The sequence below is a fragment of the Rhinatrema bivittatum genome, chromosome 3, assembly GCF_901001135.1.
Source record: "Rhinatrema bivittatum chromosome 3, aRhiBiv1.1, whole genome shotgun sequence".
Classification (NCBI taxonomy): Eukaryota; Metazoa; Chordata; class Amphibia; order Gymnophiona; family Rhinatrematidae; genus Rhinatrema; species Rhinatrema bivittatum.
Genome location: NC_042617.1, coordinates 70,899,310 through 70,924,269, shown reverse-complemented (window position 1 = coordinate 70,924,269; position 24,960 = coordinate 70,899,310). Strand labels below are relative to the sequence as shown.

The following is a 24,960-nucleotide window of genomic DNA, read 5'->3' as shown; positions in this document are numbered from 1 at the left end:
GAACCAGCATCCTATAATACCCGGGAAAATGCCACTCTGGGGATGATAAGACAGACAAAGGAGCAGGCTGAGTAACGAGTTAAGTCTCCTTAAAAAAAAAAAAAAAAAGAGATACAAGCAACAAGCCATGCTTTGGCAAAAGACTACTGACTTACCCTCTGCTAGGCTAGCCTTTATGGTAGTGACGTCAGAGGGGAAGCTTTCACACTCTGCCCTCATCTGCTGGTGGGAAGGAGAATCCCACAGGTTACTTGACGAAAGCCAATTAGCAGGCAAGATCCAATTGAACCATATGCATTTTTTCTCATCCTTAACTTACACACAATACCCATAATGATAAGGCAAAATCAGCTTTGTAGAAATGTGTGCAAATTAAAAAAAAACAAACCAAAAACTGAAATATCACATTTACATTAGCATTCAGACCCTTTACTCACTGCTTTGTTGAGGCACCTTTTGCAGCGATTACAGCCTCAAGCCTTCTTGAGTATGATGCTACAATCTTGGCACACCTGGATTTGGGTATTTTCTCCCATTCTCTGCAGATCCTGTCAAGCTCTGTCAGGTTGGATGGGGAGCGTCAATGCACAGCTGTTTTCAGGTATCTCCAGTGATGTTCGATCAGGTTCAAGTCTGGGCTCTGGCTAGGCCACTCAAGGACATTCACAGACTTCTACTGAAGCCACTCCTGCATTGTCTTGGCTGTGTGCTTAGGATTGTTGTCCTGTTGGAAGGTGAATCATCATCCCAGTCTGAGGTCCAGAGTGTCTTGGAGCAGATTTTCATCAAGGATCTCTGAACTTTTCTCCGTTCATCTTTCCCTCGATCCTGACTAGTTTCCCAGTTCCTGCAGCTGAAAAATATCCCACAGCATATGCTGCTACCACCATGCTTCACTGTTAAGGATGGTATTTGCTAGGTGATGAGAGGTGCCTGGTTTCCTCCCATCACGATCGATGCTTGGCATTCATGCCAAAGAGTTCAATCTTGATTTCATCAGACCAGAGAATCTTGTTTCTCATGCTCTGAGAGTCCTTTTAAGTGCCTTTTGGCAATCTCCAAGTGGGCTGGTATGTGTCTTTTACTGAGGAGTGGCTTTCATCTGGCCACTATATCATAAAGGCCTGATTGGTGAGTGCTGCAGAGTTGGTTGTCCTTCTGGAACATTCTCCCATCTCCACAGTGGAACCTCTGGAGCTCTGTCGGGTTCTTAGTCACCTCCCTGGCTCAAGTTGGGCAGGAATCCACCTCTAGGAATGGTTCTGAACGGCTTCCATTTAAGAATGATGGAGGCCACTATGTTCTTCTGGACCTTCAATGCTGCAGCAATCTTTTTGTCTTTTCTCCAGATCTTTGCCTCGACACAATCCTGTCCCAGAGGTCTACAGACAATTCCTTTGACTTCATGGCTTTGATTTTGCTCTGACATGGCACTGCCAACTGTGGGACCTTATATAGTCAAGTGTGTGCCCTTCCAAATCATGTCCAATCAATTGAATTTACCCCAGGTGGACTCCAATCAAATTGGAGAAACATCCAAGGGTGATCAATGAAAACAGGATGCACTTGAGCTCAACTTTGAGGGTCATAGCAAATAGTCTGGATACTTATGTAAAATATGATATGTCATTGTTTTCAAATTGCACAAATTTCTACAAACCTGATTCTTTTTGTCATGGGGTATTGTGTGTAGATTGAGGAGGTAAAAAAAATGCATATCCATTTTAGAATAAGGCTGTAACATAACAAAGTGTGAAAAAAGTGAAATACTTTCTGAATGCACTGTATCTAACTTGCCATTGTTTATGCTCTTCCCTATTTTCCTTATTTGTCTGGTGTCCATATTTAAATTATGCTCTTTTGGCTTTAAATGCCTCCTTCACCTCACTATTAAACCATGTTGGCAGTCATTTGGTTTTCTTTTGACCTTTCTGCATGCACTGAATACACTTTGTCTGGGCCTCAAGGATGGTAATTTTAAACAGTGTTCAACCTTGTGGGTTGCTCCTTTAATTTTTTTTTTCTAACAAATATCCTTTTTTTAATCTTAGTCTCCCTTTTTATAGTTAAATGTTACTGCATAGTTTTCTTTAGTATTCGTCCTCCAGTGATTGTTTTTATATATTGGCCTTCCTGCCAATATTATGTCACTCTACAACTGGTGGAGAATTCTGCAGCACTGTTGTTGTCAAATATTCGTATGTGGGAGCGTATTACTCCTATTCTTACAAAAATACATTGGTTATATTATCAGTAGAATGGTGGGTTCAGTATTAGGTTGCCTGTGTGGAGTCTTGATCAGCTACTGCTGGTGCTGGAACTGGATTCTCTGGAACATCAGCTGCTGGTTGGTACGGGCCCCAGAGCGGGCGGTGGAACATCAGCTGCTGGTTGGTGCGGGCCCCAGAGCGGGCTGTGGAACAGCCGCTGCTGGTTGGTACGGGCCCCAGAGCAGGCTGTGGAACACTTAGCACAAGACTTGAAACAGTTTTATTGGCGTAGATGGAATTGCAGTGCAGCATTAGAAGTGGCTTCTGGCTGAGATGGACTCCGCAAGGCAGGATTGGAAGCAGTTTCTGCTTGTTTGATTAAAGTTTGCATGACAAGGCTGGAATGAGCTGTCTGACTTAACTGGAGCTGGGACTGAGGCTGACTCAGCTAGAGCTAAGGTTGGAGTCTTGAAAGCAGACAAGCCACACAAATGTGCGAGGCATTCCTAGTAAAACACAAATGGCAAATCCAGATTCTTGGTTCTGAACTAAAAAAATGGGTCTTTTTCAAAGAAACAGCAAAGCACATAACTGAGTTGTAGTTCAAGACCGGAACCTGAAAAACTTAAGCCAGGCTTGAGGGAGTTCATGATGGTGTTTTTGTGGGATTTGTATGGTCTCATTTTGATGTCAGGGCATGGGTGCCAGTTATGGATACCAGGAGCAGACTGAATCCAGGAACAGGTCTGGCCTGGCACCAGAAATTTTCCGCCTAATCAGCTACTTCCCCCCTCTGGTTGAGTTCTCAGGTTCTGGTAGCTGGCGGGACTTGAACTTGAGGTGCACACAGGATTGAAAGGCACCCACTAAAACAGGGCAGGACTAAAGCTAGGATAAAACAAAAGGGTGCCCATGAAGCAAGACAGAACAGGGAAGAGTACTACAAAACAGGAACCAAACAAGACCAAAACAAGAGAAACAGAAGGCCATGAATCTGCGGCCAAACAGGACACATGAACAAACACCAAAGAAATAAAGCTAAGACTAAGAAACACAGAAGGCCAAATACAGAGCTAAGGCAATGACTAGGACTAATTTGGCCATAATGCACACTGTAGTAGACTCCAAGATGAGGCAAGTACTTACTAGAGATGTGAATCGTGTCCTCGATCGTCTTAACGATCGATTTCGGCTGGGAGGGGGAGGGAATCGTATTGTCGCCGTTTGGGTGTTTAGATTATCGTGAAAAATCGTTAAAATCGTGAACACACACTAAAACCCCCTAAAACCCACCCCCGACCCTTTAAATTAAATCCCCCACCCCAAATGCCTTAAATTACCTGGGGGTCCAGCGGCACACTAAATCCCCCACCCCAAATGCCTTAAATTACCTGGGGGTCCGTAGCGGCGGTCCGTAGCTTAAATTACCCCCGGGTCCGTAGCTAAATCGTGGAAAGGGGGAGAGCAGGAAATCCGGCACAGTAAATCGTGGTGTCTTCAGCCGGCGCCATTTTGCAAAATGGCCGCCGCAAAATGGCGGCGGCCATAGACCAATACGATTCGACGCAGGAGGTCGTTCCGGACCCCCGCTGGACTTTTGGCAAGTGTTGTGGGGGTCAGGAGGCCCCCCCAAGCTGGCCAAAAGTTCCTGGGGGTCCAGCGGGGGCCCCTGGAGCGATCTCCTGCCGCGAATCGTTTCCGTACGGAAAATGGCGCCGGCAGGAGATCGACTGCAGGAGGTCGTTCAGCGGCGGTCTGGAACCCTCACTGAACGACCTCCTGCAGTCGATCTCCTGCCGGCGCCATTTTCCGTACGGAAACGATTCGCGGCAGGAGATCGCTCCAGGGGCCCCCGTTGGACCCCCAGGAACTTTTGGCCAGCTTGGGGGGGCCTCCTGACCCCCACAAGACTTGCCAAAAGTCCAGCGGGGGTCCGGAACGACCTCCTGCGTCGAATCGTATTGGTCTATGGCCGCCGCCATTTTGCGGCGGCCATTTTGCAAAATGGCGCCGGCTGAAGACACCACGATTTACTGTGCCGGATTTCCTGCTCTCCCCCTTCCCCCGATTTAGCTACGGACGCGGGGGTAATTTAAGCTATGGACCGCCGCTACGGACCCCCAGGTAATTTAAGGCATTTGGGGTGGGGGATTTAATTTAAAGGGTCGGGGTGGGTTTTAGGGGGTTTTAGTGTGCCGTGGGTGGGTTTTAGGGTGTTTTTAGTGTGCCGCTGGACCCCCAGGTAATTTAAGGCATTTGGGGGGGGTTCGGGAGGGTGGGGGATTTAATTTAAAGGGTCGGGGGTGGGTTTTAGGGGGTTTTAGTGTGCCGGTTTTCCTGCCCTCCCCCTTCCCCCGATTTACGATTTTTTGATGATAAATCGGGGGAATTGGTATTGTATCGTGGCCCTAACGATTTTTGACGATTTAAAATATATCGGACGATATTTTAAATCGTCAAAAAACGATTCACATCCCTAGTACTTACTATGAAGACAGCTTTTAAACTGTGGCAGTGCAGGAAACATGGCCACTAGCATGACTAGCAGCAGGTGTAACATGGCCCACTGAGGGCCCTTGCTGGCAGGAAGTGTGCATTGCACACAGATCTTCACACTTGCTTTGTCAGATACCTCCTTCCGAACAATGCGCTGCTTAGTGACTGTTGGCTTTCCACCATGTATATTTGTTTATTTTTATTTATAAAAATTTATAGCCTGCCTTATTACCAACATACTGTTCAAGGTGGATAACAATCTCTTAAAAAAAACCAAACTAGTAAAATCATACAAACATTAACATTCATAAAAGCAGCACAAAAAACACCTCACTGAGCAAGTATAGTTTTAAACATTTTCTGAAGCACTCGTAATTTGTCTGCAGCTGCAAGCTCCCAGGAAGACTATTTCAAAGGGTGGGAGCTACCAAAGAAAACACATGACTCTGAATACGCTGCAGCCATGCCAATAACACCACAGGGATAGTCAACAACTGCTGTCCTGAAGAGTAATGAATGAGTTGTTCATACAAAAGTAGCAGTCTCAAATTTAACTCTTTGCTTAATTAGCAGCCAGTCGAGGGATCTCAAAATTGGGGAAAATATGATCTCTCAAAACATTTTCGGCTACTTTTTTTCCTTTTCTTTGTTAGATCAGTCATTGTGTCTGGGATTTCCCCCTTTCTTAGCTGATGGAGACAGAAGACACACCTCTTTTATGATCTCACTTTGGGGTATGGTCCTAGTTGAATTCAGTAGTCTTTGTCTCTGGCAACTGCAGACACATGAAGCGGATCCCCCAACCTGGTTGAGTTCTTGTTGCTCCTGGAACAGCAGCCTTTAGGGTTTGATTTCCTCAGTGGGAGCATTCTCCCAGGCTCTGCCGTGGTTGAGCTCCTGGGGATGATCTCAGTATCCTTAAGGGTCTGTGGAACTTCCAGTGAATGATTCCTGGATCCATAGGAATCTGGCAACCCTTAAATTAAAAAGAAAACAAAAAAACAGAGCCTGAAGGACTGCTCTCTCCCTCTCTCTCTCTGTCCCTACTCCCTCTCTGGTGAAGAAAAAAAAAGCCTAATTCTTGGAAGATCAGAAATGGGAGAAAACCTGGGTCTGCTTAGCAGCTGGCAGTGACTCCCTGGAGGTGGTAGTAAGTAGTGGCTGTGCCATTTTCCTTGGGGGACAAAAGTCAGCATCGGGGCTTGCTTTGTTTGCTGCTTATATGCACACAGCTGAGGGAGGGCACCTGCTGAATGTATTTGTTCACCTTGGAGGAGTGGAAACTTAACTTGGCACAGCTGTGCCTTGTTTGGTTTTCCTTGCTGTTTCTGGGGCATTGCAGATATGTATAGAGGGAGAAAATGCTAGGGGTGTGCATTCGTTTTCAATGCATATGTAAAACGCAACGTAATTTTTTTTTTTAACTTAAAGTGATGAGGCGAAAACGATCGGATTTCCAACTTATTCAACATAGCTATGTTGAATACGTTGGAAATCGCGATTGTTGATCCTAAATAAAAATTTAAACCCCTCACCCTCCTTAATCCCCCCCCAAGACTTACCAAAACTCCCTGGTGGTCCAGCGGAGAGTCAGGGCGCCATTTCTATATTCCTTTGCGAGGAGCACGTGACGGCGTCACGTCGGAGTGACGCGGACATCACGTGATTCCCCGCGCGTTCACTCCGGGACCCTCGTTGGACACAACCGGAACTTTTGGCCAGCTTGGGGGGGGGTCAGGAGGCCCCCCCAAGCTGGCCAAAAGTTCCGGTTGTGTCCGGTTGTGTCCCGGAGCGAACGCGCGGGGAACCACGTGACGTCCGCGTCACGTCGGAGTGACTGTAGAAAGGTATTTATCTTTTTTTTTTTTTTTTTTTTTTACCTGAGCCATGCCACATGTAGTCTCGGAGATTTGTTGGGCCTGCCAAGGGTAGGCGAATTTGTGCACGTGCATGAGGGTTGGACTGTGCTCCCAGTTCGGCCTGCCTGCGGTCTTGCAGGTATGCTCATGCTCTGAGATGTTGATGTGGATGGGCCTGCTGATCGGCAGCAGCACGGATGGGTCCGCTCTCCGGTGGCTGAGTGGATGGGCCTGCGCACAGACGGTCGCATGGATGGCACGGCGGTCACATGCATGTGTGCCCTTACTGTTCGTTTCCGACGCCTGCGCGAGCTGTGCCCACGGTGATGGAGCCCGGACCTGTGGGGCGGCTGAAGGCCACACATATACCCCGGCGCTGGTGGGCACGTTGATGCCTTGGCGCTCCGGCAGGCGCGCAGATGCTTCAGTGCTCTGTACAATGAGGGTGCGCGACAGCGCACACCCGGAGTCGGTGGCCGGCTACTGCATGAGTGCCCCGGTGCACGCATCAATGCGTCCGGCGCACGTGTCGATGTGACGGTCCTCCCCCGGCGCAAGCGGTTATGTGATGGTCCTCCTCCCGGCGCGCTCCATTAGTTAATTATAACAGTTGGCGCCGGTGTGCGTCGAGGCTTTGACGCTTTTTTTTTTTTGACAGCTGGTAAGCAAAAACGGCTGCAAAGGCTCCCCTCCCTTCTCTACTCAGTGCCAGCCCGGGTAGACCGGGGGTAACCGAGGAGACAATTCAAGCAGTAAGTCGGATGGGAGGAGAGGGGGCGTGGGTGTCCCTAGATGTTGAATGATGTCCTGCGCTCCTGGAGTTGATTTTGAGCATGTGTGATGTGACAGGTAGCCTGTTTTGAGGCAAAGCTGTCGGTTGTCAGTCCACGAAGAAACTGAGGTCCTCCCCCTATCTGCACTCTGTGCCAGCCCTGCCATCGTGGGGTCAACCGAGGAGATCATCAGAGGAAGGTAATCATCTGAGAGGGGGAGGGGGTGTGCCGAGATGCTGAAGAGGATCTTGCTCTGAAGAAAACATTTTTTTAAGTTAAAATACAAATTAAGTAAGTTCTATTTCTTTCTCTCTTTCGGTATTTATTTTTTTATTTTTTTTTAAGTTAAAGAGAGGAGAGTAGAGAGCTCCGCGCACTGTTGTGTGGAAAAAATCAGACTGAGGTACCTGAGGTGATCCTGCCAGGATATAGCAGGGAGGGAGTACCTAGCTAAAAGTCTGTAATAGACTTTGAGAGCTCCGCCACCTAGTGGCATGGAGGACGTACCCATACAGCATGGGTAATTCATGCTGCTTATCTACGTGAAAAAGTCTACAAAGGTGAGTGATATCAACAACTGCCCATGTGGAAACATAATGTTTTGCACAGATGACTACAATTTATGCTACTGCTATCTGGAACCAGGCCACAACCAGAAAAACTATGTAGCCTGTGTATGGATGTCCCTGTGATCACAGCGCTCCAGGGCTTTGCTTATGGAAGAGCTGCATAAATCAGGAATAGCAGTAGATCATCTTCCTGCGGTGCCGCATTGTCTGCTGCCTCAGGAAAGCCACGTGAGCCGCTGGTGGTCCAAAACTCCCCCATATGCAATGACTGCAGCTGTGGAGTTGAGTTCAACTGCCCTGACGCCTTCATAAACCATTTTCATGAGATGAGTCGATGCCAGCTTCATTGTGCCATCCCTCTTCGGTTGAGATGAGACCACATGTGCAGGTCTCATCTCAACATGGTGCATTGAAAGACCGATGCATCCAAGCATGCACATGTGGCATCAAAGCATCCAAAGTGCAGTGCATGACACACTGGCCATAAGATGCATCTATGCATTTGATGCACCTGATGCATGCTAAACCAGTACAAGGTACATCAACCTACAATTCACCGATGCAAGTCATACCAATGCACTCTGCATCTTGAGTCTTCTGATGCAGTGATATCTTCTCCTCCTCATGTACTGGTATACCTGATGCAGGCCATGATGCATCAGATGCATATTTAGCTCCATGATGCCCCTGGATCTTCCTCAACTACAACTCAAGAAGGGCTCATGATCCTCTTCCTCATCCAGAGATTCCACATCTCCTTCCTGAGAGCCAAGAAAATTACCGACAGAAAACTTCAGTAGCCATCCAAGATCTGCAGGATAAGGAGTAAGATTGCCCTTACCTCCACCAATAGTTTGACAGCTAACATCCCCAAGGTTGGTAGTGGAAGGTCTTTGATTGCAGATGCTGGATCTTATCAGTTCGATAGTGCTCTTGTCCTCAAATCCACCACCTATTACTCTGCAGGAACCTGTTCTAGTTTCAGAAGATGTTTCTCTGCTCACTTTAGGTCAAAGTGCACAGCAATAGTATGACTATGTTGCAGGGTTAGTGAGAAATTTCTTGACCTCACTTGCAAAATGAATGGAATGCTCCAACACCTCTCTTCAACACTCGCTTTAACAGTTTCTCAGATTGGAGTCCTAAACTCATCTTTTGGTGTGTTTTCAACATCAGAACCTCATATTAGAGGGCCTTCATCAATACATTCCTTTGTAGTAGATTCCACTCATTTGGAGGCAGTAGACCAGGCCTCCCTTCTGAAATCTCAAACAGAGGAATGTCCTTCTTTCTCTTATTCATTATTGGCATACTGGCTGAGTTAGCCACTACCACTAGGATCAGATGAGGAGTCCCCTGGAATACTGTTGCATCCTCTGCCAGATCTTCTGGAATATTCTTCTCCAGAAGACCTTATGAATTCCAAATTTGTTGACAAGTTGTCAACAGCACTGGGTATTCTTAATTATAAGGACAAAGACCTAGAAAAAAGAGCTTCTTGGTCTCCTAAAGATTCTGATACACTGGCTGAACCTGCTGCCTTACCAGTTCATGACATTCTTAAGGCATTACCCTTGAAATTATGGTAAACACTCAAATCTTGCCTAGAATGCTGCACCTCCAGTTTTGAGTACAACAGTCTCTGGGATTTGGACAACAGTGGCCAATCCAAGTCTCAAGTACCTGGCAAGTACTCAGATATTAAATAGATCCCATGCTAGTAATGCTGGCAAGAAGCAGTGGCTATTTCCTATTGATTAATAACAATTTATGGATTTCTCCTCCAGGAACTTATCCAACATATTTTAAACCCAGCTACACTGACTGCCTTAACACATTCTCTGGTAATGAATTCCAGAGCTTAATTGTGTGTTGAGTGAAAAAGAATTTTCTCCAATTTGTTGTAAATGTGCTACTTGCTAACTTCCTGGAGTGCCCCTAGCCCTTAGTTATTTACTCTTTCGGATAATAAATTTCACATTTACTCATTCAAGTCCTTTCATGATTTTGTAGACCTCTTTCATATCCCCCCTCAGCTGTCTCTTTTCCAAGCTGAACAGCCCTAACCTCTTTAGCCTTTCATTCCATGCTCTTTATCATTTGGTCACCTTCTCTGTACTTTCTCCAGTGCAACTAAATCTCTTTTGAAATGTGGCAACCAGAATTGCGCACACACTATTAAAGGTGAGACTGGAAAATTGGGCATCCAAATGGCAGATGAAATTTAATGTGGATAAGCGCAAGGTGATGCATATAGGGAAAAATAACCCATGCTATAGTTACACGATGTTAGGTTCCATATTAGGAGCTACCGTCCAGGAAAGAGATCTAGGCGTCATAGTGGACAATACTTTGAAATTGTTGGCTCAGGGTGCTGTGGAGGTCAAAAAAGCAAACAGGAATTATTAGGAAGGGAATAGTGAATAAAACAGAGGATGATATAATGCCTCTGTATCGCTCCATGGTGAGTCCGCACCTTGAAAACTGTGCCGTCGGTACCTTGGGTCAGATCATGATGATAAGAATTGTTACAGTTGTGGATGGATATCCCCCATGCTCCCAACATTCCAGGAGGATTAGGATTGAGGAGCTCTGTAAATCTTGTCGGAATAAGAGCAGGAACTAGAGCTTCTTCCCCCCCTCGGCTCAGGCTGAAGCCACAGGGTTGAATAGTGTCAGCCTCCCTGCATCAAAGAAAAAGTTGCTGCAGTTATTGGAACTATTGGAGCCTGCATCAAAGAAGCATAAGCACTTAAAGCATGGTGCACCGGCACAGTTAAAGTGACTACTATTGGCACAGTTGATGCACCTGATGCCCAAAGCTTTGGGACACCCGATGCACATCCCATCAGTGCATTTGACACATGCTGAGCTAATGCACGGTGCACTGGTGCACTCGATGCTTGAAGCACCAAATCCAGTGGTATGTCTGGATCACTCTTCATTGATGCACCTCGAGGCTTCCATGCCCGGGCCCCATGGTACATCCAGTCCACAATGCACAGTACAAAAACACATGGCGCAATCCGATGCGATCGATGATTCAATGCAACATCCTTGCTCTGTCCCAGATTCCTTGACACAACTCTCTAAAGATCTGTCAAAGCAATAAAAAGTTGTGCTCTTCCAAAGCATCCAGGCATTGCATTCCATCGTAGCTATTGATTCATGAAGCCCAACTGCCAGCTTATCAGACTGCTCTACCAGCACAACTAAATGCAGCCCGTTCTAGATCTGCAGCGGAAGGACTCAATTACCTCTGCCACCTCCAATAACAAGAACTCTCATTCTGTTCAGGCTGTGGATGGAGGTTCTTTGTTTGGAAACACTGAATCTGGTACGTTCCATAATTCCATTCACATCCAACAAATCTGTACATTCAGATGCAGGAACCTATCCTGGTCTCCGAAGAGGATGTTCCATTGCTGACACCAAGTCAGAGGACACATCAGTCACTTGACCAGATTGCAGGTTTGTAAGATGTTTCTTTGCTTCTTTGACCAAGGAAATGAGAGAACTATTCAGCTTCTCATCTCTACTATTGCTGTAGTGATTCCTCAAATTGGAGTCCCAATCTCGCCTGTAGGGGTGAACACATATCAATAAGTCAAACAGATTTCTCACAAAAATCTTATATAGTGGGCAAAATTATGTATGTTGCCAAGTGACCATCATAGAGCACTGGGTTGAGTTAGTATACCTTGTTCTGCAACCCATCACTGTTAGTGTGTGCTTAAAAGCTTATCATCAGTCACTTGGCTCCCTTTATTCTTAATTTCTAATATTCTTTTTTTTGCTTTTTTGCTTTTTTTATATTTTTTTGAAAAAATGTATATGCTGGTAATCATTAAATGTAGCACATATGTTGGAGATGTAACAGAGTGAATCCAGCGACTGTCTTGCTTGCAGGGTCGTCAAATACGGACTTAAAGAGAGCAAGAAAACCTGGCAAGTCGCTAAGGATCGGGTCATTGTGCTCCCAGAGAGGTGAAGCCCAAGCCAGGGCTTTCCCATCTAAAAGAGACAGGATATACGTGGTCTTGGATACCGCAGTAGGGAAAGTAGGTTGGTTTTAAAGAAAAGTGCATACAGCACTGATTGAGGAAGCCTCTACATACCAGGGAATCTCCTGAGAAGCGAGTAGGGGCTGGCAGTGGTACTGCAGTTTGTCCGGAAATCACTGATGATGAGGCATCTTTATCAGACGTACTCGGGGTATTCAGTCGTGAATGCAACTGAATGCATTAGTCAAGGTCTCTAAAGCCCTCTGTTGTTCAGCAATACGTTGGGCCAGACCAGGGATGGCCTGAAGGGCTGAGACCTGAGCCGAGTCCATGGAGTTAGCAATCTGTTATATTCTGCTATATTTGTAGACCCTGGATCAGGGTGAGAGCTGACTCCACCCACAGGAAGGAGCCCTATGGGGACTCACCACTATAGGCGTGGCCTTAGCTGAGACTGACACAACAGAAATAGACTTTATTATACCGGAAATATAGAGGATCCCTCCAAGTGGGATAGGTAGACACAGTCCAGAGATATGGATGACTCGATGATATCCCTGGTAGTGGTCTGCGGAGGGGGGTACCCCGGGGACATAAGAACACAAGAAAATGCCATACTGGGTCAGACCAAGGGTCCATCAAGCCCAGCATCCTGTTCCAACAGTGGCCAATCCAGGCCATAAGAACCTGGCAAGTACCCAAAAACGAAATCTATTCCAGGTTACCATTGCTAATGGCAGTGGCTATTCTCTAAGTGAACTTAATAGCAGGTAATGGACTTCTCCTCCAAGAACTTATCCAATCCTTTTTTAAACACAGCTATACTAACTGCACTAACCACATCCTGTGGCAACAAATTCCAGAGTTTAATTGTGCGTTGAGTAAAAAATAACTTTCTCCGATTAGTTTTAAATGTGCCCCATGCTAACTTCATGGAGTGCCCCCTAGTCTTTCTACTATCCGAAAGAGTAAATAACCAATTCACATCTACCCGTTCTAGACCTCTCATGATTTTAAACATCTCTATCATATCCCCCCTCAGTCGTCTCTTCTCCAAGCTGAAAAGTCCTAACCTCTTTAGTCTTTCCTCATAGGGGAGTTGTTCCATTCCCCTTATCATTTTGGTAGCCCTTCTCTGTACCTTCTCCATCGCAATTATATCTTTTTTGAGATGCAGCGACCAGAATTGTACACAGTATTCAAGGTGCAGTCTCACCATGGAGCGATACAGAGGCATTATGACATTTTCCGTTTTATTCACCATTCCCTTTCTAATAATTCCCAACATTCTGTTTGCTTTTTTGACTGCCGCAGCACACTGAACCGACGATTTCAGTGTGTTATCCACTATGACACCTAGATCTCTTTCTTGGGTTGTAGCACCCAATATGGAACCCAATTATAGCATGGGTTATTTTTCCCTATATGCATCACCTTGCACTTATCTACATTAAATTTCATCTGCCATTTGGAAAATTGGGCATCCAGTCTCACAAGGTCTTCCTGCAATTTATCACAATCTGCTTGTGATTTAACTACTCTGAACAATTTTGTGTCATCTGCAAATTTGATTATCTCACTCGTCGTATTTCTTTCCAGATCATTTATAAATATATTGAACAGTAAGGGTCCCAATACACATCCCTGAGGCACTCCACTTTCCACTCCCTTCCACTGAGAAAATTGTCCATTTAATCCTACTCTCTGTTTCCTGTCTTTTAGCCAGTTTGCAATCCATGAAAGGTCATCACCACCTATCCCAAGACTTTTTACTTTTCCTAGAAGCCTCTCATGAGGAACTTTGTCAAACGCCTTTTGAAAATCCAAGTATACTATATCTATCGGTTCACCTTTATCCACATGTTTATTAACTCCTTCAAAAAAGTGAAGCAGATTTGTGAGGCAAGACTTGCCCTGGGTAAAGCCATGCTGACTTTGTTCCATTAAACCATGTCTTTCTATATGTTCTGTGATTTTGCTGTTTAGAACACTTTCCACTATTTTTCCTGGCACTGAAGTCAGGCTAACCGGTCTGTAGTTTCCCGGATCGTCCCTGGAGCCCTTTTTAAATATTGGGGTTACATTTGCTATCCTCCAGTCTTCAGATACAATGGATGATTTTAATGATAAGTTACAAATTTGTACTAATAGGTCTGAAATTTCATTTTTTAGTTCCTTCAGAACTCTGGGGTGTATACCATCTGGTCCGGGTGATTTACTACTCTTCAGTTTGTCAATCAGGCCTACCACATCTTCTAGGTTCACCGTGATTTGATTCAGTCCATCTGAATCATTACCCATGAAAACCTTCTCCATCATGGGTACCTCCCCAACATCCTCTTCAGTAAAACACCGAAGCAAAGAAATCATTTAATCTTTCCGCGATGGCCTTATCTCTAAGTGTCCCTTTAACCCCTCGATCATCTAAGGGTCCAACTGACTCCCTCACAAGCTTTCTGCTTCGGATATATTTAAAAAAGTTTTTACTGTGAGTTTTTGCCTCTACAGCCAACTTCTTTTCAAATTCTCTCTTAGCCTGTCTTATCAATGTCTTACATTTAACTTGCCAATGTTTATGCTTTATCCTATTTTCTTCTGTTGGATCCTTCTTCCAATTTTTGAATGAAGATCTTTTGGCTAAAATAGCTTCTTTCACCTCCCCTTTTAACCATGCCGGTAATCGTTTTGCCTTCTTTCCACCTTTCTTAATGTGTGGAATACATCTGGACTGTGCTTCTAGAATAGTATTATTTAACAATGACCACTCCTCTTGGACATTTTTTACTTTTGTAGCTGCTCCTTTCAGTTTTTTTCTAACAATTTTTCTAATTTTATCAAAGTTTCCCTTTTGAAAGTTTAGCACGAGAGCCTTGGATTTGCACACTGTTCCTCTTCCAGTCAGTGGATCCATAAAGTGAAGAGGACGTCAATGAAGAGTGGGTGGTTCGCCAGAATGACGGCCACTGCCTGGGGATAATACCCTTATTCAATAAACATACACACGGTTACTGCGACTCCAACATCGCTCTAAGCTTCAACGGCAAGAGGAAATGTGGAAAAAAGGATTTGCACTCACAAAGCGGGGAGTGGCTGGCTTGTTGCGGCCCCCAAACCAAATAAGCCTGATGCTTCACTTTCAATGCATATCCAGCATAGCTCTCTGCTTCAACGGCAGGGGAGAAGAAAAAACTGATACTTCACGCATATCCAGCATAGCTCTCTGCTTCAACGGCAGGGGAGAAGAAAAACTGATACTTCATGCATATCCAGCATAGCTCTCTGCTTCAACGGCAGGGGAGAAGAAAAACTGATACTTCATGCATATCCAGCATAGCTCTCTGCTTCAACGGCAGGGGAGAAGAAAAAACTGATACTTCACGCATATCCAGCATAGCTCTCTGCTTCAACGGCAGGGGAGAAGACAAAACTGATACTTCACGCATATCCAGCATAGCTCTCTGCTTCAACGGCAGGGGAGAAGAAAAAACTGATACTTCACGCATATCCAGCATAGCTCTCTGCTTCAACGGCAGGGGAGAAGAAAAAACTGATACTTCACGCATATCCAGCATAGCTCTCAGCTTCAACGGCAGGGGAGAAGAAAAAACTGATACTTCACGCATATCCAGCATAGCTCTCTGCTTCAACGGCAGGGGAGAAGAAAAAACTGATACTTTACGCATATCCAGCATAGCTCTCTGCTTCAGCGGCAGGGGAGAAGAAAAACAACCAATAAGGGCTGAATAACATAGTCTGAGTAAACAAATACGCATGGGTATAGCTTGCTTATTGCGGCGGTTACTACCCCTAACTAATCAAGCTTGATATTTCACTTGGATGCAGCTCCATCACTGCTCTCTACATTAATGGTGGGGGTGAAAGGGAAATAGAACCAAAGGTTACTAAGAGCCAAGAGAAACAGATAAGTATGAGAAAAAAGAAGTGTGAAGCTTGCTGGGCAGACTGGATGGGCCGATTGGTCTTCTTCTGCCATCATTTCTATGTTTCTATGAAATCAAATTTGATCATATTATGATCACTATTGAATTCCTCCTTTGCTGGAATCTCCTGAAGATCTGGTAGTGGCCCGCAGTGCGGAGTACGCAGGATCACAGGAGAAATGTTGAGAGTAGAGCAGCAGGCCAGTGGAGCTGTAGAACAGATGGTATTCACTCTGAAGTGTGCAAGGAAGGTTACTGAGGCGATCACGGTAGTGGCCCGAGGCACGGGGTACACCGGAGGTTCCGTCAGCAGAAGGTAGTGAAGTCACAAGGCTGAACCAGACAAGCCTGAAGTAGGAGTGGAGAGATTCCAGGCAAGAGGCCCTCCGAGGAGCGGATAGCCAAAACGGGACAAGGACCCCGAGGAGCGGGTACCTAAAGCGTTCAGATCTCTGGTCGGGAACGAGTTCAGCGTTGCAAAGCACACGTCTCTGAAGAAGTGGAATTCAGCAGGAAGGAAGTCCTTGTTAACTTATAGGTAGCTCGGACCGGCTAGCTCAAATACACATAGGCAGATGACATCATGTGGGGGGGGGATGCCCCTGAGGTTCCCGCCATGATTTGTAGAAGATGGGGCCTGGCGTGCATATGCCTTAGGTAGTACCCGATTCAAGATGGCGGACGGGATTGCCCACGCCGTCCCAGGAATGCTGAGGAGAATGGCATGGAGAGGCAGAGGTCGCCAACTGTCCGAGAATTACTGATGCAGGCAAAAAGAAGGTGAGCAACAGAGGTCGCAGCCGTCTGCGACCGGCGCAACATCTCTGAGAGATATTAAAAATAAATTCCCTCAGCACGATTCTCGCTTACATACAGAAAGACGAATGGATATGTGCCTTGGACCTAAAAGATGCATATGTTCATGTACCCATCCATCCTTCAAATTGGTGATATCTTCGCTTCAAGGTGGATTCTTCCCACTATCAGTATTAGGTACTCCCATTTGCCCTGTTGGCAGCTCACAAGAGTCTTTACGAAATGCCTCTGTGATAGCTGCACATCTATTTCACCTAGGAATACAAGTTTTCCCATACCTGGATGAATGGCTAGTCACGGTGAGCTCTTGGGAAAAAGAACTCTTGTTTCTTGCACAAGATATTTTGTCTTCTACAATACTTAGGTTTTCTAAATACTTAAAAAAATCAAATCTAGTATCTACTCAATGGCACAAATTCGTTGGGGCTTGGAAAGACTCACTATAAGATAGTATTTCTACTTTCAGATCGGGCGAACATCATGAGATCACTCATCCACAAGCTTCTGTCCTCTACGCGCTCCTGGTAGTCTTAGGACATAAGGCGGCAGCCATTCATCAGATGTTTCAATGAGATCAGCTCTCTCAACCACATTTCCAATGAGATCAACCAACTCAGCAACTGTTGACTTTGGTACAGGTTACATTCGACATGAATCAAGAGTTTCAGTAATGGTTGTAACCCCATATTTGCTAGGAAGGGGCTCCTCTTCACACACTTCCACAAGTAACACTGGCAATGAACACCTCCACAAAAGTATGGGGCATTCACACAGGATCCTTTCGAAGCCAAGGCACTTGGTCCCTTAAGGAAAGCCATTTCAAAGCACTCTGCTGGAGTTAAGGGCAATAAGATGTTCTCCATTAGTGTTCGAGCATCTTCTTCAGGGCAGAAACATCCTGATTCAAACCAGCAATGAAATCATGTTATATGTCAACAAACAGGGAGGCAGAAGATCATGGCTTCTTTGCTAGGAAGTGCTGAAGATCTGGAATTGAGCAGCCAAGCTATCCTGTAGGCCATCTATCTTCAGGAGGATCTCCAACATGCTGGCAGACTGAGTCAGCAGAAGATTTCATCCACATGCAATCCACAAGCAACCCAACCTCAGCATCCTGACAGCTTGGATATTGAGCGCTCTGTAATCGCAGATCTCTGTTTGCCTAAAGACGTTATAGACAGTTTTGTCAGGCCATCAACTAGAAGAAATTATGCCTTCAAATGGAACACATATTCCATTTGGTGCCAAGAGAATGCTTTGGTCCAGTTTTCTTGTGAGCCCATGCATTTGCTAAAGTACTTGCTCCTCTTCTGATTCAGGTTTCGCCACTTCAATGCTAGTACATCTCAGTGCCATAGTAGCATAACATGTCTAGGTGGACATTAAACCAGTTAATAAGAACATAAGAAATTGCCATACTGGGTCAGACCAAGGGTCCATCAAGCCCAGCATCCTGTTTCCAATAGTGGCCAATCCAGGCTACAAGTCCTGGCAAGTACCCAAAAACTAAGTATATCCCACGCTACTGATGCTAGTAATAGCAGTGGCTTTTATATAAAACAACTTGATTAATAGCAGGTAATGGACTTCTCCTCCAAGAACTTATCCAAACCTTTTTTAAACCCAGCTACACTAACCACATCCCCTGGCAACAAATTCCAGAGTTTAATTGTGTGTTGAGTGAAGAAGAATTTTCTCCAATTAGTTTTAAATGTGCTACATGCTAACTTCATGGAGTGCCCCTTAGTCCTTCTATTATCTGAAAGAATAAATAACCGATTCACATTTACCCGTTCTAGACCTCTCATGATTTTAAAGATCTCTATCATATCCTCTCTCAGCCATCTCTTCTCCAAGCTGAACAGCCCTAACCTCTATAATTTCTTGGATTGCCCCTGGAACCCTTTTTAAATATTGGGGTTACATTAGCCCACCCTCCAGTCTTCAGGTACAATAGATTATTTTTAATAATAGGTTACAAATTTTAACTAATAGATCTGAAATTTCATTTTTGAGTTCCTTCAGAACCCTGGGGTGTATACCATCTGATCCAGGTGATTTACTATTCTTCAGTTTGTCAGACCTACCACATCTTCTAGGTTCACCGTGATTTGGTTCAGTTCATCTGAATCATTACCCATCCACTGATATCTAAATTCATGAAGGGTCTGTGGCATGTCAAGACTTTGATATAAAAATTGTCAGGTCCATGGGACTTGAGCAGGATACTTTCTCAGTTGATGATTTTTCCCTTTGAGTCATTGGAGTTGGTTTCACTTAAGTTCTTGACATGGAAGGTACTGTTCCTTGTAGTGGTGACATCAGCTAAAAGTCGTTGAATTCCAAGCTCTCGTACACTATCCAGCTTATATACAGTTCTTCCACAACAGGGTAGTCCTCTGTATTCACCCAGAGTTTCTATCAATCAGTCATGGCATTTCCAGTCTTCTTTCCAAGATCTCATGTGACCATACATTCATACATTGGACTGCAAAAGAGTCTGGGCCTGTAACAAGAAATGAACTCTGCCACATCATCAAACTTCTCAGCTGTTTGCGTTATACAACCCTAACAGGCTAGGCCAGGCAGTTGCCAAGCGTACTTTGTCGACCTGGTTGGCTAAATACATTCAACACTGCTACACCTTAGCAGGCTTATAAAAGCCCATCAAGTGAGAGCTATGGCATCTTCTATTGCTCATCTTCAAGAAGTGCCTATCAAAGATACCTGCAAAACTGTAGCCTGGTCATCAATGCATACCTTTACTTCCTATTACTGTCTGGGCAATCTTTCAGGGAATGACAAATTCAGATGAGCAGTTTTGTATAACTTGTTCTCACAGTAGTCCATGCTCCACAGTGTAGAATGGGTTGTTCTGCTGCAACCCTCAGCTTGGGACTTCCCACTTGTAATGGCTAATTTAGCATGCTTATTGATAGATAAAGTAAGTTTGCTTACTGTAAAGGTGTTTTCCATAGATTATTTATTTATTTATAACTTTTCTATCCCGAAGTTCAAATAGAGTTACTTATCACTACGGTTTACATTTCAACCATAAAATAGACAGTAACAAATAATTGTCTTACAATGAAACAAGGAGGAAATAAACTTGGATAACTTAAGCAAGGGGAAAAAAACAAAGTAACAAACTAGTAAAATCAGGATTATTGGGGTAGTGGGCCAACTGGGATAGGGAGGTTGAATGGATACCCATCCACTTCCCTGGTGAATTGACTACATAGCTAGAATTAGCTCTGATATAGACTAAGGAGGATCACAAGACAACACCCACATAGAAACTCCTGCACATACTCAGTAGAGCTCAAAAGCTCTACTAGCTTGGAAAGACAAGTCTATGTGGTGCCGCCAGATGTCACCCCCCCACAGGTAATGGCTAATTCATTTGCTTTCTATGGAAAACACTGTTTATGGTAAATAGTATGTATGGCATTAGATTTATAGCTGAATGAGGTGTTTTACTACGAGACTTGTAGTAAAGCAATAATAAAAATTGCTATTTTTCTATCGCTAAAGGAGCTTTCCTTTACAGTGAAATTATTCATAGAATTTTCATTGGCATTACAACTTCAGATGTCTATTATTACAAAGCAAAATTTGAGGAAAAAAGAAGTAAAAAGTTTTTTTTGTTTTTTTTTTCCTAGCCATCAAAAAACATGATTAACAGAGGGAATATAGGCAATTGTGTTGTAATGTAGTGAGATACATAGACTGCTTATTGTCATTGCACCTAGGAACCCTGTTTGTAGAGTGACCCTCTTAAGAACCTAAGGTCTGTTTAGGCATCCCACAAAACATAAACAGGGATCTAGAATAAATTGTTTAGTTGTATATATTTTAATTAATACTTTAATTGACTTATGTTTTACTCCCTTTTTTTTTTTTCTGTTTTCTATATTTCTGTCAGATGTCTGGATTACCTAGAAGAGCAAAACAGAAACCAAACGTTGTGATAGAGGATGAACTGTCAACTTTTTTTAACACGTAAGTATTATTTTCTTGGGCCCAGATACTCACCAAAAATAAGGTCTGTCTCCAAAATTCCTGATTCTTGTAACTAACCTTAAGAGTCCCACTTGCAAGCTTGTTCATTGTGAACAGTCTTACCAGCTTTTTGAACAGGAGAGGGATCTGCTGCAGTTAGGGGTAGCTTTGCCTTCCCCCACCAATTGTTGGGCTGTGGTGAAAGAGAGCCGTCACAGTAAAGAGGAGTAACCACCACGTCTGTTGTGCTCCAGTGAAGAGGAGCAGCTGTCACCAATGGGCCTGGTGAAGAGGGACTGCCAATGCTGCCCAGGAAGCAGTGTGCTGCTAGGCCATGGTGAAGGAGAAGGCTGGAAGGAAGGAGGAGAGAAAGGGAAGAGGCCGGAAGGAGCAGAGGCAGGTTTTCAGTGGAATTCTTGAGGGCTGACATGTAATCTGTACCTCAGTGGAGTAAATTTATTTAAAATTCTATTTGCCTTTGAAAATTTCTACAGTTCTTGATAGAAGTCATTTTCCATATGAAAAACAATTTGAAGAAAAGGGGTAATGATATAAATTAGGGAGAGAGGTTCACATGAAACATCACTGGAGGAATGGTAGATGCCTAAAATAACCTACCAGTAGAAATATAACTAAAACCATGACAGAATTTATGCATGCTTGGGCCTCGTTCTGAGCAGAGTGGTAAGAGCATGTGGGACAATAGTAGGTGGAAGGGAGTTCTCACAGGACAAGCAGGATGGTTGTCCTCACAAATGGGTGACATCGAGGATGGAGCCCACCACGGAAAACTTCTGTCAAAGTTTAAACAGAACTTTGACTGGCCCCTACTGGGCATGCCCAGCAAGGCACTGACCCTGCAGCCAGCAGGGGTCTCCCTTCAGTCTTCTTTTTTCCGCGCAGCAGTTGCCACGCGGTGAAAGGAGCTCTCTTACCACGTTCCTGACAGGAATTCGGTATTTTTCTATCCGAAGAAAATTTGCCCCTCAGGGGTCTCCTTTCGACAAATTTTTGTCACCTTCGCGGAAACCGGTAAGTTTTTTGCCTTTTTTTCTTCGACTACCGTCGAATTTGGCCCTCGAGGCCTGTTGGCACTTACCGAGCCCGCGACTAAATTTGGCCTTAAGCCATGGCGACGGGGTTCCGTCGATGCCCGGATTGTACCCGGACTATGTCAATCACAGACCCCCATAGGGTTTGTGTTTTGTGTTTGGGTAGTGAGCATGATGTCCTGACTTGCACCAAATGTGCCCTAATGACACCTAAGGGTCGCAAAGCCAGGATGGAGAAGATGGGGCTCCTCTTCCATGCACCCACCCCAACGCCATCGATAGCATCGACGTCATCGGAACCGGCACCGTCGAAGTTGCACCACCATCGTCAACCCTCCGGTGACCGTCCACCATCGATGACTTCTCGGCCGTCGACTCCTGTCCCCTCCCCGGATGGGAGAGGAGACCGGAAGGACAAGCATCGCCATCGACGGCACAAGTCTCGGCCTGTCGAGGATCCACAGTCATCGACCTCTGAACAAGCCGAGCCACCGACTAAGAGGCCTCGTTCAGACTTGGCACCGTCCACGTCTCGTTCGCAGGCATCGAGGAAACCCTCACCCTCTCGGGGTGTGGGAGCCGTGATCCCACCGGTTACGGTGGTCCCTCCGGCTCTGCCTCAGCCTCCCTCTCCCGTCGAGCCGGGTATTGTTACCCCTGGTCTCCGGGCAGAACTGGACCGGCTGGTCCAGGAGGCCATCGAGAAAGCGATGCAGAGATTCCAACCTCCATTGGCACCGTCTCCGGCACCGATTCCGGCACCGCCACCGGCATCGACCCCGGCACCGACTCCGCCACCGAGGAAGGAACCGACCACCGAACCTTTGGTGGAAGCGCTGGCACCGCTACTACAACGTATGGAGGCACTTGTACATGCCCTCCCATCGATGATTCCAGTAGCACCGACAGCGCCATCGTCTCCGACTGGATTTTCATCGGCGGGAGAAACACCGTTCCTGATTCCCCCTTCCGGGGTGGTCCCATCGGTGCCTTCTCGTATATCTCCACCGATTTATCCTTTGGCTCCATCGGTTCCAAGACCGGCACCGACTCCATCGGCAGCACCGAAACCCTCGATGCCGTTCCCAGTACCGATTGTACCACCGGTTCCTCCAAGGTTTCCTTCGATGCCTTCGGATCCTCAACCAGGTCCATCGGGGCTTCAACCCCCAAGTGATCCCTATGATACCTGGGGTGATGATACATCTTCTGACACAGATTTACCATCACCGCCTTCTCCTACAGAGAGTAGAAAAAGATCTCCTCCAGAGGATCTCTCCTTTATTAATTTTGTAAAGGAGATGTCCGAAATTGTACCTTTTCAGCTGCAATCTGAGACCGATGACAGACACCAGATGATGGAACTGCTTCAATTTTTGGACGCTCCAAAAATCATCGCTTCCATCCCCATTCACCAGGTGTTTCTCGATCTCTTAAAGAAAAACTGGGAATCTCCTTCATCTGTATCACCAGTTAACAAGAAGGCTGATTCCACATACCTCGTCCAGTCAGCACCAGGCTTTCAAAAGCCTCAACTGGATCATCGCTCTGTTGTGGTGGAGTCCGCACAAAGAAAGGCCAAGCGTCTCAAGCCACACTCCTCCACTCCGCCGGTCAAGGACAATAAATTCCTAGACAGTGTGGGACGGAAAGTGTACCATGGAGCTATGCTGATTTCTCGCATAGCCTCATATCAACTCTACATGACGCAATATAACAGAGCCATCCTTAAACAGATGCAAGATTTTGCTGACACATTACCTGACCAATACCAGCCACAGCTTCAGGCCCTTCTTAACAAAGGGTTTGAAGCAGGGAAGCACGAGATCAGAACGGCTTATGACATCTTCGATGCCTCCACAAAGGTTTCAGCTACTGCCATCTCGGCCAGACGTTGGGCTTGGTTAAAGTCTTCCAACCTTCGCCCAGAGGTCCAGGATCGTTTAGCGGATTTACCCTGCTTAGGGGACAATTTGTTTGGAGAACAAATTCAGCAAATAGTAGCTGAATTGAAAGATCACCACGAGACGTTGAAACAACTTTCTTCTGTTCCGTCTGAGGTTTCCTCCAAACAACCACTTAAGAAGGACTCTAAGAAGTCGTTCTTTCGGCCACGCCGTTACTACCCTCCATCGGCCAGGCCTCGTCCAGCTCGATCCTCTACTAGGCCTCAGCCGCGTCAGCCTAGGAAACAAAGGCCTACTGTAGCCCCTCCTCCTGGGCCTGCGGCTGGCCTTTGACTCCACTCTAGGGAACACATGCCAAACCCCTCTTCCAGACATTCCTGTAGGAGGTCGACTGTACCATTTTCTACAACCTTGGTTGCAGATCACCTCAGATCAGTGGGTGCTAACAATTATCACACAGGGTTACCACCTCAACTTTATAACTCTTCCGGCAGACTCCCCGCCTCTTCAAGCGTGGAGTCTATCCACCCATTTGGCTCAATTACAACAGGAAGTATCTCTTCTTCTGCAATCAAATGCTATAGAACCCGTTCCTCCCTCTCAACGAGGCAAGGGATTCTATTCCAGATACTTCCTAATACCAAAGAAATCAGGGGGACTACGTCCCATTTTGGACCTTCGAGCCCTCAACAAACACCTTCAAAAAGAGAAGTTCAAAATGGTAACCCTAGGCGCGCTGCTCCCTCTGCTACAAAGAGGCTGTGCTCTCTCGACCTCAAGGACGCTTATACCCACATTGCGATCACACAATCCCATCGCAAATATCTGCAGTTTCTCGTAGGCCACGACCATTATCAATACCGTGTCCTACCTTTCGGTCTGGCTTCTGCCCCATGAGTCTTTACCAAATGTCTCGTAGTGGTAGCAGCATTCTTAAGGAAGGAAGGTGTCCACGTCTACCCCTACCTGGACGATTGGCTAATCAGGGCCTCCACCCAACAGATAGCTCAATCCTCCCTACAATTGACAATTCAAACACTCCTTTCCTTAGGGTTTCTTGTCAATTACGAGAAATCTTGCTTAGTCCCGTCTCAAACCTTATTCTTCATTGGAGCAGACTTGGACACCTTACAGGCAAAGGCTTACCTTCCTCTTCAGAGGGTCCACACCCTAATGTCCCTGGCTCGCCAGCTCCAGTCTCAGAACACTGCCACGGCTCGCCAGTTCCTCATTCTCCTAGGACACATGGCATCCTCGGTTCAAGTCACTCCCATGACCCGACTAGCCATGAGAGTAACACAATGGACTCTACGACACCAATGGATTCAAGC

General features: G+C 45.7%; 1 protein-coding gene across 2 annotated transcripts in view; it reads left to right on the top strand.

The window, feature by feature from the left end:
• SRBD1 (S1 RNA binding domain 1) overlaps window positions 1-24,960 on the top strand; it is a 593,419-nt gene that overhangs the window by 8,144 nt on the left and 560,315 nt on the right. For both annotated transcript variants that reach the window (XM_029593347.1, XM_029593346.1), the window contains exon 2: window positions 20,594-20,670. In XM_029593347.1, coding sequence (XP_029449207.1) covers window positions 20,594-20,670 — 77 coding nt within the window. The remainder of the gene's footprint in view (window positions 1-20,593; window positions 20,671-24,960) is intronic.